The following is a 19,571-nucleotide window of genomic DNA, read 5'->3' as shown; positions in this document are numbered from 1 at the left end:
GATCAGAATTGAAGTTTGCAAATACGTGTGTGCATTTCTCAAAACAATTTGTACAAACAGCAAAACACAATGGATTTCTTGCAAAAGCCTGTAACTTGCTCAAAATCTTTAGTTCATCTCTCAAAACTAAGTCTTTATGTCATTGAACATGTCAGTGCCATCAGAATGTCAAGTCCTTGTGTCATTGTCTACGAACAAGACAGTCAAATGACTTAGTCATGTTGTCAATATAACTGTGTACTTTTGAGGGAGGTTCTGATGTAAACTATGGCTAAAGTTTGGATGACAATATTGTAAAATGTAAGTTACAGCTTTTTTGTTTGATTGCAAGAGACTGGACAAGATTCACATTTACACTTTTATTGTTCATATTGTAATTTGTTGACAGACCATGTCATACCAACATAGAAAAAAACACTGCAAACAGTAACACAAAGGGAAAAAAAGATAGGACAATATTCTGTCCAACAGTACAGGCAGTGCAGTAGGAATTGGTGTGGTCTTCCTACACCTCTTGTCGTTCCTGCATGTTAGGCCACAAATTCATCCACATCACAGCGAACATCCTCTGTTGCAATGCAGCGAAATATGTTTGTCACATTATGACAACTTGGTCAACCATTTTGCAGTTAATGACTTATACGATGAACTAATGACTAGGTGTTTTGAGGAGTAAGACTATTACACAGTGAACTATGTAATACATTTTGATCAACATGACATAAACAATTGCTAATGTAGCAAAGAGCAGAGAATTGTACATAATCATTTACATGGATGTACCAAAGCAATTGCAACTTGTTCAAAGAAGTGAGAAACTGCTTATATGATGTGCACAAGTGACATCATGAAGTGAAGATTGAACAAATAGTTTTGGGAATTTCATTCTGATCTGAGAATTGTACTAAAGCGACTGAGAAAAACTGTAATAGACAAACACTGATTTTTGCTTAAAATTTGAACCACACTGGCAGTAGTGAAAGATCTTTATAATTTAGATGAAATTATTGGACTTACTTAAGCTTACTTACGGATCTGTCCTCAGATGTTTTACGGTCATTATTGATCTTCATTTTGTCCACAGTGCAGACTTGTTAAAGTTCCCCTGAGCTGAAAATCATCTTTTTTGAGTTTTTGACATGTACGTGTGGCGTTTTTCTTATGAAAGAGAACAAATGTAATAAAAAAATCATTTCATTTTTGCATTTCTGAGTATTTCTAATTTTAAATCGCTGTCAATCAAACTGTTGCAAAGATGCTCAGTTTGAAGTAATGAGCTGTTGTGATGTCACACCTGTCCAGGAGCGCATGCGCATTACACAAGCTCCCTGATCTGCCTCGTCCAGCATGTATAAGCTCCCCCAAGCTCATCACTCGTGTGAGACACGGCTTGCAGAAAGGGGGGGATTAAGTGCGGGGTTACTCAGGTCAGGACTAATGGCCATGCCCATGTAGGAGATTTTGGAAACAGAGGCTTCAGATAAACATGATAATGGCTTTTTAGGACACTTAGGCCGTGGTTAAAAACTTCACAATTAAACACCACTGAATGTTTTATGTAACCCTTGTGCTATCCTAGGCACCCCATTGAACCAACAAAAACAGGATTTCAAGAAGTTACTGTGGAGAAATCACCATTTAGGTCTCAGTGTTTGCAAAAATGTAAAGACAGATTATAATCGCATCAAGTCAATCAAAATTAAAGTATTTTTTTAAATGCCTATCTTTAATACTTTAATAGTGTGGGTGGGGGCCAGGTCCTGCTGGAAGATGATATCTGCATCTCCATCCAGATTCTCAGCAGAAGGAATTGAGAAGTCCTCTTAGACAATCTGGTAGACTTTTGCAGTGATTTTGGATTGAAGAAAGCAGCGTTTAGCTAAACCAGCGCTGGCCATTGCAGCCCAAATCATGACAGACTGTGGATTTTTCACACTGGACCTCCAGCAGCTTGGGTTCTGCTTCCGACCATTCTTCCAAACCCTTGGACTTTGATTCCCAAATGAAAGGCAGAATTTACGTTCATCAGAAAAACAGGACCTGGGACCACTGACCAACAGCCCAGTCCTTATTTCCTTTGTTGGTCCAGGCTCAGATGTGGTTTGACCCGAGGAACTTGACATTGTAGTCCATCCCCTGAATGCGTCTGAATCTGTTGGTTTTTGAAGCTGTTCTTCCACCTCACTCCTCTCTTTCTGGATGTATATCAGGCTCCTGAATCTGGTCCTTTTGATAATCCGCTGAAGCCAGTCGTCTCTTTTGGTGGTGCATCTCCTTCTGCCACATGTTGTCTGTCCATTAGACTTTTCGTTGATCTGTTTGGAAAAAGCCTCCTTAGCTAGGAACTTTTGTGGCTTACCCAGACAATCAATGATGGTCTTCTGGCCAGTTGTCAAGTCTGACGTCCCCTTTACTGAACCAAAGCCAATCTCATGACTGGGGAACCTGCAGGAGCTTTGATTTTAGTAGATGATCATTTGGTGAAACTCTTTTTAAAACATTTATCAATATTTGGCCAGATTTTTACATTATATTCTAATGTTCTAAAATCCTAATTGAGTGAGTTTTATGAGCTGGAATCCGACAGGTAAAAATAAACAAACATACATGCATACTTGAAATCAAGTAAACAGTGGGCCCTGAATTTTTATTATATGAATGTTTAATTTAGAATTATGGAGATGAAATTCTAATTTTTTGAAAAGGGTCTGTAAATATACTATGTAGATTGACTTTTAAGGGTGTTTTTTTCTTCCTTTTTTGCATTCCCATTACTCTATGGGTTTTAAAAGCTGATTTTTGTGATCTGTACATTTACTTTCATTTGAATAACACAAATAGAGGGTAATTGTTTTTTTTATTATGAGGTAAAAATAATTATTTTGAGCAAAAGTGGCTCCTTTTGGTAAAGAGCTTAAATGGGAATTTACCTGCGTAACATCTCGCCAAAACCCCAACTGACACGTGATGCGTCGCGTTGTCATAGTTACCACAACTAAAGTAGACCTCCGTCGTCGTTTAACATGTCTGAATCGACAGAGAAAGAAAGACCCAGCGTTTCGCGGACTGCGGTGCGCAGACCGTGAGTTCTCTCGTTCGTTAACGGTCTCGGTTCCTCTGTAAACCGTGGCGCTCATGATGACCGTGTCCACATCCACAGCTCCTTCCAGCCCAACACCAGGCTCGGCTCGTCCAGCAGGCGCAGCTTCAGCCTGGAAAGAGGAAGCAAAGTTCTGCATAAGAGCATCATCCAAAGTGCAAAACCAGCTGTTCGGGTAAGTGGATAAATATTTTTACTCAATATACTATTTACTGCAGCTCTGCCTTATCCTTTGGTCAGGCCGTGCGCTCAATGCGCAACGCGCTCCAACTGCTTCTCCATTTACGCATGCTTTTAGCAACTCGATCCTTTCTATCTATCTATCTATCTATCTATCTATCTATCTATCTATCTATCTATCTATCTATCTATCTATCTATCTATCTATCTATCTATCTATCTATCTATCTATCTATCTATCTATCTATCTATCTATCTATCTATCTATCTATCTATCTATCTATCTATCTATCTATCTATCTATCTATCTATCTATCTATCTATTTCCTTTTACTGTTTAAATTCAATTTTAAAACAGTGGCTCCTTCCAGAAGAAAATTCCTTAAACCTTCAACTGAACATGATATGACCTATTGAAACCAGACCTGCAGACGTCTTTCTTTTTTTTTCTTTTTGCTGCTTCCTTTTGGGTCGCCACAGCGAATTACAGTTTTTCTCAGTCGCTTTAGTACAATTCTCAGATCAGAATGAAATTCCCAAAACTATTTGTTCAATCTTCACATCATGATGTCACTTGTGCACATCATATAAGCAGTTTCTCACTTCTTTGAACAAGTTGCAATTGCTTTGGTACATCCATGTAAATGATTATGTACAATTCTCTGCTCTTTGCTACATTAGCAATTGTTTATGTCATGTTGATCAAAATGTATTACATAGTTCACTGTGTAATAGTCTTACTCCTCAAAACACCTAGTCATTAGTTCATCGTATAAGTCATTAACGGCAAAATGGTTGACCAAGTTGTCATAATGTGACAAACATATTTCGCTGCATTGCAAGAGAGGATATTCGCTGTGATGTGAATGAGAATTTGTGGCCTAACATGCAGGAACGACAAGAGGTGTAGGAAGACCACACCAATTCCTACTGCACTGCCTGTACTGTTGGACAGAATATTGTCCTATCTTTTTTTCCCTTTGTGTTACTGTTTGCAGTGTTTTTTTCTATGTTGGTATGACATGGTCTGTCAACAAATTACAATATGAACAATAAAAGTGTAAATGTGAATCTTGTCCAGTCTCTTGCAATCAAACAAAAAAGCTGTAACTTACATTTTACAATAATTGTCATCCAAACTTTAGCCATATTTTACTTCAGAACCTCCCTCAAAAGTACACAGTTGTATTGACAACATGACTAAGTCATTTGACTGTCTTGTTCGTAGACAATGACACAAGGACTTGACATTCTGATGGCACTGACATGTTCAATGACATAAAGACTTAGTTTTGAGAGATGAACTAAAGATTTTGAGCAAGTTACAGGCTTTTGCAAGAAATCCATAGTGTTTTGCTGTTTGTACAAATTGTTTTGAGAAATGCACACACATATTTGCAAACTTCAATTCTGATCTGAGAATTGTACTAAAGCAACTGAGAAAAACTGTATCATCCTCCATCAAACCCCATCCTCTGTAATTAGAATAGAATACAATAAATCGTTATTGATCCCACAAAGTGAAAAGAAATGACCTTAATCTCAGTTCAAAAATATTAGCATATCTCTAAAATTGCAGAGAAGAAATTACTTTTTAATAATTGCTGGTTCATGCACTCCTGTTGCCTCTGGATCTTATAGTTTTTATTTCTACTATTTGGGTGAATATTATGGAATCTGTTTTGAAGTTCCTGTCTGTTGGATAGATAGAGCTTTCTCTGTCCACCTGGACAATGACTCATCTGCAGTGCCTCCTCTGTTGTGGAGTGCCCCAGGGCCCTAATATAGGCACTGTGGCACTTGTGTAATATTTATTTCCTCATGTTCCATTTAAAAAAATGCAATCTGGCTTTTTTTATGCTGCACAGATGTGTGGAGATTAATTTACCGGTAACTCTTTAAAGCAAGCAGCCTTGCTTGTTCCAAGATTCACTAAAGTGTCTTAGAGATGAGCAAGTAGGCTTGGAACACAGCTTTCTTAATTGGAGCTTGAGGGAAATCCTCATCTCACAAAGCTTTGCAAGCATGTGAAAGATCTCGGATCATCTTTTGATCCATTGTAAAAGTGTTCCCAGTGGTCTTTTAATTGTGATTTTTAGCCAAAATTTTAAAACTCTGTGTTGACATAGTTTCTGCAGAGCAGCAGGAGATCATAGGAAATTCAGCTTTGTGTTGTGAGCGGGATTGTTGGCACAGAGTAAGCCCACCCCCCCTTCCAGTTACCCGTCTGTTTCCAAGCACTCTTGCTAGTTTACAGCCTGTCACACGCCCAACCTAACATTACTGGTTCAACAAATGTGGGAAGCAGTATTGAAGCTATTCAGCCATACACTTTTGAAGATACCAGCTCAGACGAGGAAAATGGAGACGTACGTGGATCTACTTGTCTCCATCAGAATGGAGCGGAGCAGGAAGCTCGTGGACCAGCCCAGCATATTTTATAGCAAATGATAATTCATGCGTCAGCGGATTCACAACAATTTGAATACAGAAATAATCAAAAATGCAATTTAATCTTAATTTTCTTTATATATGTTCTCCATCATGAGAAAAATGCCCCAAGAACATGTTAAAGACACCAAAACATGGTTTTCGTTAGAGTGTGTCTTTGAAATCACAACTTTAAATCAGACAAAAACGTAGCTCAGTCAATAAAAGCTGTTTCATTTGATACGGTTGAGTAGAATTAAGGTTTACCTTCCTCCTACGTTTCGTACTTGTCACACTGATTGCTCTGATTCCCATTATGTTGGGACTGATCAGTTGTTGCTGCATCAGTTGCGAATGGTTCAGAATGCGACAGGCAGGCAGTGATAGCCGATGTTTGCAGGTTTTTGATGAGGAGAGCAACGATGTCACCCCACTGCCGCTGTGTCAGGCAAACCCTGGGGCAGCACAAGCCACAGCCAGCATCCTCTTTAAGGACGGGGTTTCCGCTGACTCAGCATCAGACCAGACTACGGCCACAGAGAGCTTCAGCGTGCCTCTCTCCAGGTACAATAACACAACACTGATGACAGACTGAGCTTTTTTATGTTTTTTTTTTTTTTTTTTTTTTTTTGTATTTTTATTGACTTTTAAGCATAATTTTTAACAAACACAAACATTGCTCAGCACAACATTGGTCCACAATCGTGTACATTTCTGCAGAAGTGTTTTCCAAATTAAAGTTCCTTTTTATACCAAGGCAAATAAAAATAGATAAGACAAGTAGCAAAAAAAAAATAAATAATAATAATAATAGAGTCAGTCCACAATCACGTTGTTTAGTATTGAAGCAATAGTGAGACTGGTAAAGCAAAGATAGGGGGTCCACGTTTTCATGAAATCACTTTTAGTTGAGTGGAGCAGACAGGTCAAGTACTCCAGAGGAAAGAGTTCAATGATAAGTCTATGCCAGTTTGCTTTGGATGGAGGTTTGTCACTGATCCATGACAGAAAAATATTTTTACGTGCGGCATATGTTAGGATGTCATACAATCTGCCAGACGTAGAGATGACTTTATCGTCCCTATAACCCAGCAGCAAAGAAACCGGATTCAGGACCAGGGCTGTCCCTAATATTTTTTCCATGTCCTCCAAAATGTCTCTCCAGTATGATAGGATTTTAGGGCAGAACCAGATACAGTGAGAATAAGTTCCCAGTGAGGATTTACATTTTAAACACATAGGTGACATTTGAGGGTTCATCTGATGTCTTCTGTTTGGAGAGATTTGCAATCTGTGAATAATTTTATATTGTAAGAGCCTGGCATTATTACAAACAGATATTCGTTTTGTCTGGTTCCAAATAACATTCCATGTATCATCATCAATAATCACACCCAGATCGGTCTGCCATTTCTCTACTGCTTCTAGTACAGTCAATGAATTGGTCTGATTTAGTACATTATAAAAGCATGTGATTATTTTTTTACCAGGATGTGTGAGCAGTAGCTTCTCTAGTTGTGAGGGCGTAGAATCGGAGGTCAAGGTTGTTTTCTTAAATATAAAATCCCGGACTTGTAGGTATCTAAAGAAGTGACTGTTAGGGAGGTTATATTTGACACGGAGCTGTTCAAATGAAGACAAAGAATTTCCTGTAAACAGATGAGACATATTCTTTATCCCCTTTTGTGTCCAGATGTTGTAACCTGCATCAATCATGCCCGGCTGAAACTCAGGGTTGCCTTGTATAGGAGAAAGAATAGGAGTTAAAAAAGACCTCCCCTCCAGCCGCCTGGCCAAGAACCACGCCTTAACTGTGTTAGTGATTATCGGGTTGTTACCACACAGATTTCTAACAGATTTCAGATTTTTGCAGGACAAAAGGCCAGGAAGTGAGCAGTGAGTCTGTGATTTTTCGAGGCCTAGCCAGACAGATGTGGGGTCGTCCCTCACCCATTCTGCCACAAATCTTAAAATAGATGACAACTGATAAAGTCTGAAGTTGGGTAAATCTAGGCCTCCTTTGGAAATGGGAAGATGTAATTTTGAAAGTTTAAGCCTTGGTTTCCTTTTATGCCATATAAATTCACTCAGCCAACCATTGAGTAACTTTAAAGATTTGTTGGAAAACAATAATGGGATCATTTGTAAAGGATACAATAATCTTGGTAGCACATTCATCTTAATTATTGATACTCTACCAAGCAAGGAGAGGGGAAGCGGGTTCCATCTTTCAAGGTCCTTTCTAATAGTATTAAGAAGAGGTGTAAAGTTAGCCCTGAACAACTGATGAAACATGGGAGTGATCTGAACACCGAGGTATACAAATCCTGATAATGACCAGTGGAAAGGAAATGCTACCAGTGTGTTTGTTCTACTTTTGAGTCTGCCCATTGGCATGGCTAGGGATTTGGAAAAGTTAATTTTGTAGCCAGAGAATGTTGAAAAATGCTGAATAATTTCAATGAGTCTGGGGATAGAAGATGGGGGTTCTGTTACATACAATAATATATCATCAGCATACAATGATATTTTATGTTGAGTTCCGCCAGCAGAGACTCCCCGTATTATCAGGTCTTGCCTGATGGACTCAGCTAAAGGCTCTATTGCCAAAGCAAATAGTGCAGGGCTGAGAGGACAACCCTGAGCTTTTTTATGTTTACATCTACTTTAAACTGGAATGGCCCCTCAACTAATAATTTTCCCCTCCCAGTCAATACACAGTCCATCTCTTATCCAACTTTACTTAAGCTGTTGTCTGATATAGACACAGACCATACAAACCCTGTCTAGAACTGAAACACACACAGTCTGAAGAATCAGCTGCTTGTGTTCTGTAACCATGACCGTTAGTGTGTCTGCAGTTACAGTATATGACTTCTTTTTCAGGTCATTGCTAGATAGCAGCAGAATATCCAGCCAGTCTTCACTTTGGCTCATGAATGAAGAGATGGAGGAGACTTCTTCCAAATGGAACATTTCCAGCAGCTTCCCAGGTTCTCCACAACAATCTGCAGCGTCTTTTAGCCGTCTTGTGTGTTTTCTTGCCTTTCCCGCAAAAGCGCATTCTCTGTGTTGTTTGATGAACGATTGGGTTAAGGCTCCTGTTCTCTGTTAGATGACAGAGGCAAAACAGAAGCAACGAAAGAAGAGGTGGAGCACATGCACAAAGAGACCAAAGAGCTCTTTTTGACTGAGACAGACAACATTTCGCTGCTTAACATTCCTTCAACTTTCATTCCGCTGAATGCTGATCATCCAAAAGCTTCAAAGTAAGAGAAACTTAATCTTAGATTTGTTTTTTAAAGTGCTTTTGAAAGACTCACTTAAATAAAAATTGCGTTTTTCAGAGCGGATTTACTTTACAGTCCCGCTCATAACTTTGAGGTGAATTTCTAATAAAATGCTGCTCTGCAGAAACTATGTCCTAGAAAGCGACACAGGTCTTTTGATTTTAGCTTGAAAATGGCAAAATCATAATAAAAAAACCCACTGGATATACTTTTAAAAATAGATCTAAAGACGATCTTTTTTAAAGTAAAACTTTTAAACTTGTCATCCTTTAATGCTAATAATTTAATTTTATAAAGCAAATATAACATTTTCATAATGATTTTCTTCCGTTTGTTTTTTCACAGTGAGAAACCTAAAACTTTTCTTTTGAGATTTGCAGGAAAACTAGATCCAAAGACAAGTATGTGGACGGATCCTCGCAGACTTTACATGGAACTTCCAAAAACAAACATGTTCAGAGTGATGGTCTGTTCCTGGTGGATGCAGGTTTGGAAAAGCCTTTCAGAAAGCTCAGAGAACTCTGGCTTAGGGTCACTTTCAAAGGTCAAAGCTGGGGTGCTCACCCTGACTGACAACAGTTTTCATTTGGGTCAGGAGGTGTATCTCTCTGTCCACAGGCATTGCTGTTTCCACCTCCATCATGTATGATGACACTGAGCTGGAAGAGAGGCAGGATAAGCCTGAACCAAAACCCATTTCAGTGGACTTTACTTTAGTGGACTCTGATGACGGAGGCTCCCTACTTTCCCCATTGAGAAGTGCAGAGAGGAGCATGTCAACAGGCAGCATGACCACTGCAGGTAAAACCAAACTGTTTGATTAGGATGAAGACTGGTTGGTGTTATAGGTTAACATCAGTGTAGGTTTGATCACAAACCGCTCAGGTTCTGGTGTTGCTCAGAGGGGGTCTGCATCTAACACACTGATGTATCTTTCTACATTCTTAGTTGATGAATTTAGTCCTCTGTGATAGAATCCTAGTCTCAGGTAGGAAAAAAAGCTCCAATGAGAGAAGATGAGGATAATACATTCACACACAAACAAAAACAATATTTACCGTTATAATATATTTAAAGTTAATTTCATTTAATTGTGAAATTAAACCTTGGCTAACAGGAGAATTACGTTCCTTGTTGAGAGCCCAGGACAAGGCATTTAGATGTGGAGATGCAGCAGAATATAGTCTGGCAAGGAAAACCCTGTCACGGGGGATCAGAGAGGCGAAGAGGCTGTACACACAAAAACTGGACAGCCACTTCACGTGTCAGATAGATTCACAACAACCGTGGCAGGGGTTTCGTAACATCATGGACTATTAGCCCCCCCTCGACAATATGCCAGAACAACCGCTCTCTACCAGAAGAACTGAACAACTTCTACGCCCGGTTTGATGTAAACAACTCCACCCAGGCACAGATGCTCCCGCTGTCTTCCAGCAACACAGCATTGCAGCTGTCAACTGCTAAGGTGAGGACAGCCTTCTCCACCATCAATCCACGCAAAAGCCCGGACAACATCCCTGGACTGGTTCTGAAAGACTGCGTGGAGCAACTGAAAGATGTCTTCACCAACATCTTTAACACCTCACTCAGGCAGGCATTAATACCCACCTGCCTGAAAACTGCTGTTTTCACTCCAGCCCCAAAGAAGTCAAATCCAGCCTGCCCAAACGACTTTCGCCCCGTGGCCCTAACACCAATTATGACCAAATGTCTCGAGCGCTTGGTCCAAAAACACACAGTCTTCCAATAACTATGGCCCCTTTACAATTTGCATACAAAGCCAATCGATCCACGGAGGATGCCATCTCCACCACTCTCCACCTCACACTGCGACATCTGGAGAGGAAAAACACCTAAGCTAGAGTCCTCTTCATCGACTTCAGCTCGGCTTTTAACGCCATCATTCCACAGCAGCTGGTGGAGAAGCTGAGGCTACTAGGCGTGGACACTGCAACCTGCAACTGGACAGCTTTCTGACAGACAGGCTGCAGACAGTCTTCGGCAGACACACATCCAGGCCCATCTCAGTGAGCACGGGCACACAACAGGGGTGCGTCCTGAGCCCACTACTGTTCAGTCTGCTCACGCATGACTGCGCTGCTCGATACAGCACCAACCACATTGTTGAGTTTGCAGACGACACAACAGTGATTGGTCTCATAAGCGACAATGACGAGTCTGCTTACAGAATGGAGGTGGAGCAGCTAGCAGTGTGGTGTAAATCCTATAACCTCCAGATCAACGTGGACAAAACTAAAGAAATGGTGATTGACTTCAGGACGTCTGGCAATCACCGCACTCATCTGACCATAAACGGTGCTGCTGTGGTGAAGGTCAACAGCGTCAAGTTCCTGGGGGTGCGCCTCACTAACGACCTGTCCTACTCCACCAACTCCACCATGGTCATCAGAAAAGCACCGTAGGATCTCCATCCCCTCCAGAGACTCAGGAAGACTGGAATTCCAACACCTCACCTCATCACCTTCTACAAAGGCACCATTGAGAACATCCTGACAGAGCTTCACATTCTGGTTTGGCAGCTGCAAGGTTCAGGACAAACAACGGCTCAGCAAGATTGTCAGGACTGAGAACAAGGTTGTTGGTGCACCTCTCCTACGCATAGCAACCTCCATCATCAGGGACCCCCAGCACCCCTCTCATGGACTGTTGTCCCTCATGCCATCTGAAAGGAGGTTCAGGAGTATCAGCTGCAGATCAAGCAGGATGCTAAAAAGCTTCTTCCCACAAGCTGTGAGACTGCTGAACGGACTGTCCTCCTCATACATTCATTGCTCTTACTTATTATCTGCAACCCCCCAAACAACCTGAAGAGAGAATACATGGATACAGACTCTAACAACCCCCCCCCCCCCCCCTCCATAAACAAGACTGCTGTAAGACGCACATGGTCACTTTAATCACACTGAATGCTGGTCTCTATTTTATTTTATTTTATTCTATTTCACTCATTTAATTTTGTATTCATCTTATTTTTGCTATTTTTTTTATTCTTGGACTGTTACTTCATAGCTTTTTATTATTATTGCTGCTTCTTTGCACTGGCAGGCTAGTGAGAAACAACATCACCAGTGTACTTATCTGCAAATACTATGTGTGGAATGACAATAAACAGAATCTTGAATCTTGAATCTGTGTGAAATATTTACACTAACTACTAAAATTATTCAGAGAAATGTAAAGATAAAAAAAAAACGATTTGGAGAGAACTAATATTTCAATGCAGCAACGGTAAGCATTCCGCTTTGACATTTGATAACACCACATGTTAAGCCAGTGCTTCTCAAAAAGTGGGGCCCGCCTTTACCCAAAAGTAGTTGGGATAGGCTCCAGCAACCCAGTGACCCCAAAAGGGATTAAGCAGGGTGAAAACCTGGATGCATTCTCCCACAAACAGATTGAGGCAGGGAAGTGTTTGCGGTTGTGTGTTGTTGTGTGGCCCTGTCCAGTGTGTGTACTTTTATTGAAAAGTAGTTGGTAGATTCTAACGTAAAAATCTCTTTTAGCAGAGCTTGATCAGCCTCGGTTGACTTTCAACGTAACTGGCACAATTTCAATTTATGAATGAAAATGTAAAAAACAAGTTCTTTTTTTCTGTTTCTCTTCAGTCAGTGTGTCTAGCTCCCTGAAAGACATAGAAATCTGTGAAAACACTCACAAACCAGTCTTGGAGCTCATCAGGCTGTCAAAGAAATTCCAGCACAGTCTACTTGTAGTGGAGAAGACCATCCTACAGAGCCTATTGCAACCTCAGTTGGCTGTTTACAGACAGCTTCCCTCACTGAAAGGTAAACAGGAGCATCAACATTTAGCATTTATCAACACAATGTGTGCATTCATGTGCCACGTTTCTCTTTGAACCAGACTGGATCGTGGAGCTTGAGAGAGAGGAGCAGAGAGATGCAGAAATCTCTGAAACCCCTGCCCTGGAGGGTCTGTGGGCTTTCAGCTGTGAGCTCACCAGAGGATTCAGTGTCAGCAGCATGGCCTGGAATAAAAAGAATCCGGTAATAGAACTGAGTAGAGGTTGGGCAGTTTCAGAACTTTTAAACTACATGTAGTTCCAGTTCAGTTTGTTAACTTAAAACTAGGATTGTTTTTTGTTGGATTTTTCATTACAGCTTTTGAGGCACGTAGGCCCTCAGGTCATGGACATTGTCTCCAAAGCAGCAGCAACACACATCAACACACTAGTTTGTTTATTATCTGTTTTATAGCTAAGTTCACATGTGATGTGAACGCAAAAGTATTAATAACTGGGTCATTCATAACTTCAAGATCTGGAAGAACCTGGATTTGTTGTGATAAAATATTTCTGAAAGGATTGCGTTGAGTAAAGTAACATAATAAAGAGCGAGACGAGTTCTTACTTTGTATGTTCGGGTTTGTTTAAAATTATTTAACTAATTTTTTTAGAGAGTAAATCCACAGATAAAGTCATCACTGGATTTATTCTGATATAAACAAAAAACGTGAAATCTACGACTGCAGGTTTCCAGAACATTAAAGTCTACAGAGTCACAAAAACGTCAAATTCACCAATCAAAAGTGCAAAAAAAATAAAACAAATTTACACGGAGAAGAGAAAAAAAACAACCAGTTCACTCCAACAATCCTAGAAAGCACTATCCCTAAATCTTTATCTACCATTCTTTTTCCTCTAGGACCTTCTTGCTGTGGGCTATGGTGAATTTGACTCCACTAATGAAAGAGCAGGTCTGGTGTGCTGCTGGTCCCTCAAAAACCCCACGGTATTTAGTTCTTCTCCTATAGCAGTTCCTGCTTTTATATGCGTCACCACCTTTGTCATTTTCTCCTCAGAATGAGGTTGGACAGGTAGGTTTAGCGGTTCTTCTGCTTTTTAAACAGTGGCCTGAGCGTGTTGTGCGCTGTGAAAGTGCTGTGACCTCTTTGGATTTCTCAGCCACTCGGCCCAGTCATCTGGCAGTGGGGCTGTTCGATGGCAGCATAGCCATCTACGACATCCAGAACCCAGACAGCATTTCGCTTTTCCTGGACAGCAGGTGAGGATTCTGTGAGGACACAGTGCTGCTGCCTTTGTCACAGGCTAGAAGCAAACTAGGTGCTACTCGTGTGGTTTTCCTTATTCCTTGGATGTGTGTTCAGTAAATGTCCCAGCAGACACCTGGGGCCAGTGTGGCAGCTTAGGTGGAACCAACAAGAGTTTGGATTACCAGCAGAGGAGAGGTTAGAGGTTCTAATCTCTGTGGGGGCAGATGGAAGGATCATCAAGTGGGTCGTTTGCACCGGTAACCTCGGACACACAGGTACTGTGACCTGCAGGAAACTGTGAGTTTAGTTGATGGTTCTCTATAATGCAGTACTTGATACAGATAAACCTGCCTAGGTTTATCTGTATCAAGACATTAGTCCAGTAAATGAAGATATGAGGGGCCTTTAGACTGTTTTTGGCACCATTATGCAAACTGTAATAGTATTAAGGTTAAGGCCGTGTCACACGGCCACAACATGCATTTTGCACAGATGAAAATTGGACATATCTAAAAAGAAAAGTGAGAAAAGTTGCGGTCTTTACGTGAAATTGTCTGATGTATCACGAATGAACCACAGAAAATGAAGAATATATGGTGCAAAGAACACGTAAATTAATACAGAACATAACCGCCTGTGATTAATGCGGCATTTATATATATCTTGTTAGTGATTTGTGCATCAATGATGTAATTTGAACGTGATATGTGCAGCGTATGCGCGATATAAAAGTTATCCTTTGAAAAGTCTGTTAGACATACGTGGAATGGTCGTGGAAAGCCACATATTTGCGTATGTATCTTGCAAAAATCTTGCACAATTGCTTGAGAAATAATAATAAAAATTATAATGGATTGGATATATCTGCGCTTTTCCAGACACTCAAAGCGCTAACATAATTTACTCAATAACTGCATATTAACTATGTAAAATACACTTTAAACTACGTCATTTTTAAGCGACAAACATTCTGACCTGCTCAAAGCCGATCCCCTACGAAAAGATCTGTCAGTCAAAACCCTCGATGGACATCTGCGCAGATGGACAAATGACGAACACAAGAAACACTTATGAATTTCGTATATCGTGCATGAATCACGAAAGACCGAAATTTCGTTTCCTTTTCGCTTCAAATTTAAGGATTGCTGGATTTTCTAAAAGACATAAAAAGCCACTGGTTAATACTTTGTCACAAAAACTTTTACATTCACAGTAATTTTTGTGTAAAAATGTCCACAAAAGAGGGCTCCAGCCTTGGGGTCTCAACGCTCCTACATTTAACTAGCATTGCTCTTGTCTTTATTAGAGTTTTTGTTATTGTTTCAACAGAGCTGATGAAGCTGAAGAGGACGATTTACAAAAACCCAGATGCAAAAACTACAGAAAGCATTTCACAAAGTTTAATATCTTCACTGATTCCTGCGTTGTGTTTGGACTTCCATCCAACCGTAAGTCAAAAGCTACTTTTCCATTGCACATATACACAAAGCGTTATCGAAATTTTAGAAATTTAGAAGAATCACAATTTTGCAATGACACCATTTCCATTAAATCTTAATTTTGCAAATAAACACAAACCAACTCACAAAAAAGGTCATTCAAAAACACATGTGAACAATGATTTACAGCAGATACTTTTATATTTCTTCCTCGGCACTACTGCTCATCATCATCGCCCCAGTCGATCCAGAATGTGACACCTGCTGGAATTTTACGCCTGTACTGCAATCACGTAATTTATGGGATTAATTTATGGGATTATGGAGCAACTCTGTCCACATAAATGTCTTTTTAGAACTGAAGATGATTAAAACTTAACTAAAGGAGTTAAAGGAAATACCTAACTTTCCACACAAAGAGATAGAGAGAGGGCGGACAAGATAAAAAAAATATACCAAGACTAGAAAGATCTCATATCTCATGTAGATATATCACATATATTGCACTGGACAAGGTAATGCAATTTGTCTCTTTCTTTTTCGCTTCTGTAACCCTTGTGCTATCCTAGGCACTTTAACATTGGGAGTGGGGTCATCTGGACCCCACAAGTGCACTGAACCTATTTTCTTCAATGATTTGTGATCTTCAATTGTGTCCATGAAATCCTCTTCACGTTTATCCACCTGTGTCACGGTAGGGATAACACGTCAATGTAAGGTGGGGTCATCTGGACCCCATTAGATAATACAAGGGGTATTGTCTGCTTCGGCTTACTGGACCAACACGTCACCCTCCTCTGCCTCAGCGGATTCGCAGATGCAGCAAGTGAATGAGGAGGATGTTCTTCATGTTACAAATAAAAAGTTGGAGACGATCGCGTCACTTGAAAAGTATAAACAGCAAAACACACTAGTATGAACCAGACCCCGCGACAGTGGATGCAACTGGTGCGATCAAGTATAAACCTGCCTTGACGTGGGAGTGGCTACAGATGAGGCGATTTTGGGAAGTCGTGCTCGGTGATTTTACAGAGGAGCTGTGGATCCAACAATTCCGAATGACACACTCAACTTTAGATGAGTTGTGTGATGCTGTGAGACCTATTGTGGTGCCTGCTGTGCAGTGCCCAAGGCAGCCAGTTCCTAAAAGGTGCGTTGCCATTTGCTATATGATTCATTTAATTCGAAAAAGAGTATTTCCATTGCAGTTTTGCAAAATATGTCAACTGCGATACGCCTCAAAAACCACCTCCTTCAAGAGCAAAACTTGTTTTCAATCAATGCCAGTTTTTTCATAATTTGTCGTGTTTCCATCAGCTGTATTTATTATCGCAAATCCAATTTTTGCAATTTCACAGTCAATGGAAACACAGCTACTGACACTCTTTTAAGCTACGTACCTTTCATATCTATCATCCTTGGCAATGCACATTTGAGTGGCCACTTCCAATGAAAAGTCAATGTAAACGTGTGTTTTGCACTTCCGCGTTTGGACATGCATTCTTGAACGTCAAACGGCCTCTCATGTATCTGTAGAATGTTTAGCTGCAACTCTTTTCTGTCAGTGTGATTCAGTTCGCATTATCAGCCTTTCTTATCTGTGTTGCAATTTTCTTGCAGGAACCTGGTATCTACCTGACCGGTACATGGGAAGGTCTCATCCACAAGTGTTCCTGTTCCAACAACCAGCAGTATCTGGACACATACAGAAAACATTACGTGAGCCCTTCACAATAAAAGTCATAGGCCACATCCTCTGAAGAAAGGATGCTTGTTGTCTTCCAATCTGAATCTAAATGTTTCCCCATTATCTTCCTCCATTGTTATCCTCCCTGGGTCCCAGTATAACTGGACAAATGTTTTTTTTCAAATGTTGATCCACAGCACTGTTTACAGCATAAACTGTGGAAAACAATTTTATTAGATAAGAACTCTTATTTCTGCCACTTCCTCAGCAAACTGGAAATTATTCCAAAATGTTATGCTAAAGCCTGTATTCTTTTGGCAATCTTGTTGTTTGTATAAATCCAGCTATAACAAGTTTTACATAATGCAGGTCTTTATTATAGTTTAACAGCAGTCGTTTTCCAAAATGTTTGACCATTGCATCAGTTGTTCAAATTCCTCAGCTTGTCACAAAAAAAAACAAGTTTACTATTTTGCTTTTGTAATTGTTTTGTGGGAATGAATTTGATGATTAAATAAAAGAAAAAAGAAAAAAACAAATAAAAAAACTAAAACCTTTGAACCAAAATTCCTTAAAGATTTTCATCTTAAAATCTTTCAAATACAATAAATTTAAAACAACCATAAGTCCAGTAAAAATGACAAAATCATAGGGAACAGCTCTTTGGTTTTTCAAAATAAAATAACCAAGTGTGCCTCATATAACATTTGAATATTTTAAATTTTTTAAAGCAATTAAATACTTGCTCAAATAACTTTATATGAAAGAAAAGGCAGCTAAATATATTGGCCAAAAATTTAAAATTGTACTAAAATCATGGGAAACCATCAACAACTGACATTTAATGTTTGTTTTTCAGTGTGCTGTGAACTATGTTGCGTGGTGTCCTCTCAGTGATGACATATTCTTAAGCTGCTCTGCTGACTGCACCATCCAGCTGTGGACGCAGAACCAACACAACCCCATGCTGAGCTTCAGCACAACCAGGAAGGTGGTGCATGACATCAAGTGGTCCCCAAAGTGGGCAACAGTTTTTGCTGCAGTTTATGACGAGCAGCTTGAAGTCTGGGACCTTAATTTAAGCTGGTAAGTAAGCGAGATGGGGCCGTGGTGGCTGTCTTGCTGTCTTGTGTGACGCTGAGGTCCTCCTGTCTCTGTGCACCTCCGTCTCTTCAGTCTGAGTCCAGTCATTGTGCAGCCTGCTCTTCCTGGTGTGAGATTGGCCTCCCTGCTTTTTGCTTCACACACAGACTGTGTTGTAGTTGGAGACAGTTGTGGACAGGTGACTGTCTACCACCTGAGAAACCTGGGTGTTGGAGGAAGCAAGCAGGTAACATACATGTCTTGGCAGAAAGCTTAAAGATCCACTCCGATCATATTTTGACATAGAAAGAGTTCCCACTGGTGTTTTCATAAAAATCATAAAACCTGGCTTTTTTCAGGGCATAGTTTCTGCAAAGCGACGGTGGTTCATCAGAAATTCGCCTCCACAAGAGTGGAGCAACCCCTCCCCTTACTGAGAGCTCGGAGCAGGGAGCATATTATCTACGACATAAATAAGCTCTTTTTCAAACGGCATTTTTTGTTTGAATTTGAATAAAGAAACACCCAGAAATGCAATTTTGAGCTGATTTTTCGTTTTTATGTCTTCCATCATCAGAAAAATGCCACAAGAATATGTTTAAAACATCAAAAACGCATGTTTTATTGGAGTGGGTCTTTAAGGGAAAACAAAATACAAAATAATTTCTGTGTTAATTGCAGAAAGAAACTAATGGTGTGTTGTTATTTTTCAGGTAAATATTCTACATGACCTTCTTCACTCTGCAGCTTCTAGTACACTAAAACCATGATTGTGTATTCCCAGTCAATGAGTCTCTGTAAAAGCTTCCAGCTTCTTCAAAAGTAAACAATCAAGTCACAAAATCAAGTAAAATGATAGTAATGTGATCTTTAAACAGTTATTGGTTAGATTATACCATAAATTATGATGTATTGATTCCTTTTTATTTGCTGGTTTTTAGAGTGTGGCGTGTACGTTTACATGATGCGTGTTGAGGAGAGAAAGTTTTGGAATCTCCAGGTTAAATGTTAGATTAAAAGACTTCACATGTTAATAAAAAAGAAAAAACGTGCATTCTAATTTAAGGTTGCAACAACTTTAAACGAGTGTTCAGTGGGCTTGCAATTTGCTTGTAGGCCTGGAAAACGGTTGTAGGAGCCTGCGTAGAAAGACGTGAACATGAGACTTTTGTATGGAAGTGTATGTCTCATATTTCAAAATGAAAGTCAAAGTCAAAGCTGCCTTCCATATGCTTCCATAGTTCTGAACAAAGAAGCCTAAAACACACGTTTAACCCTTGTGCTATCTTAGATGACCCCACCCTTACTTTGACGTGTTATTCCTACCA

The 19,571-nt window shown here is 40.0% G+C and overlaps 1 protein-coding gene across 2 annotated transcripts; it reads left to right on the top strand.

Moving 5' to 3' along the window:
- Positions 1 to 2,930: 2,930 nt before the first annotated feature.
- wdr78 (WD repeat domain 78) lies at positions 2,931 to 19,153 on the top strand. Of its 2 annotated transcripts, none has more exons than XM_023965427.1 (17): positions 2,931 to 3,082; positions 3,161 to 3,275; positions 6,111 to 6,274; positions 8,597 to 8,703; positions 8,826 to 8,979; positions 9,381 to 9,487; positions 9,619 to 9,801; positions 12,630 to 12,809; positions 12,886 to 13,028; positions 13,686 to 13,772; positions 13,891 to 14,045; positions 14,149 to 14,309; positions 15,364 to 15,482; positions 17,094 to 17,192; positions 18,020 to 18,246; positions 18,337 to 18,490; positions 18,603 to 18,724. In XM_023965427.1, the coding sequence occupies exons 1-17, from the start codon at positions 3,024 to 3,026 to the stop codon at positions 18,678 to 18,680; spliced, it is 2,292 nt and encodes a 763-aa protein (XP_023821195.1). In that variant the 5' UTR covers positions 2,931 to 3,023; the 3' UTR covers positions 18,681 to 18,724. The 2 variants fall into 2 exon arrangements, with proteins under 2 accessions (XP_023821195.1, XP_023821196.1); XM_023965428.1 differs by lacking the exon at positions 18,603 to 18,724 and adding an exon at positions 18,957 to 19,153 and having other exon boundaries at positions 2,933 to 3,082.
- The last annotated feature ends 418 nt before the right edge of the window (positions 19,154 to 19,571 follow it).

The sequence above is a fragment of the Oryzias latipes genome, chromosome 17 (genome assembly GCF_002234675.1).
Source record: "Oryzias latipes chromosome 17, ASM223467v1".
NCBI lineage: Eukaryota > Metazoa > Chordata > Actinopteri > Beloniformes > Adrianichthyidae > Oryzias > Oryzias latipes.
Note: the sequence above shows the minus strand (reverse complement) of the source record. Positions and strands in the feature narration are given on the sequence as shown.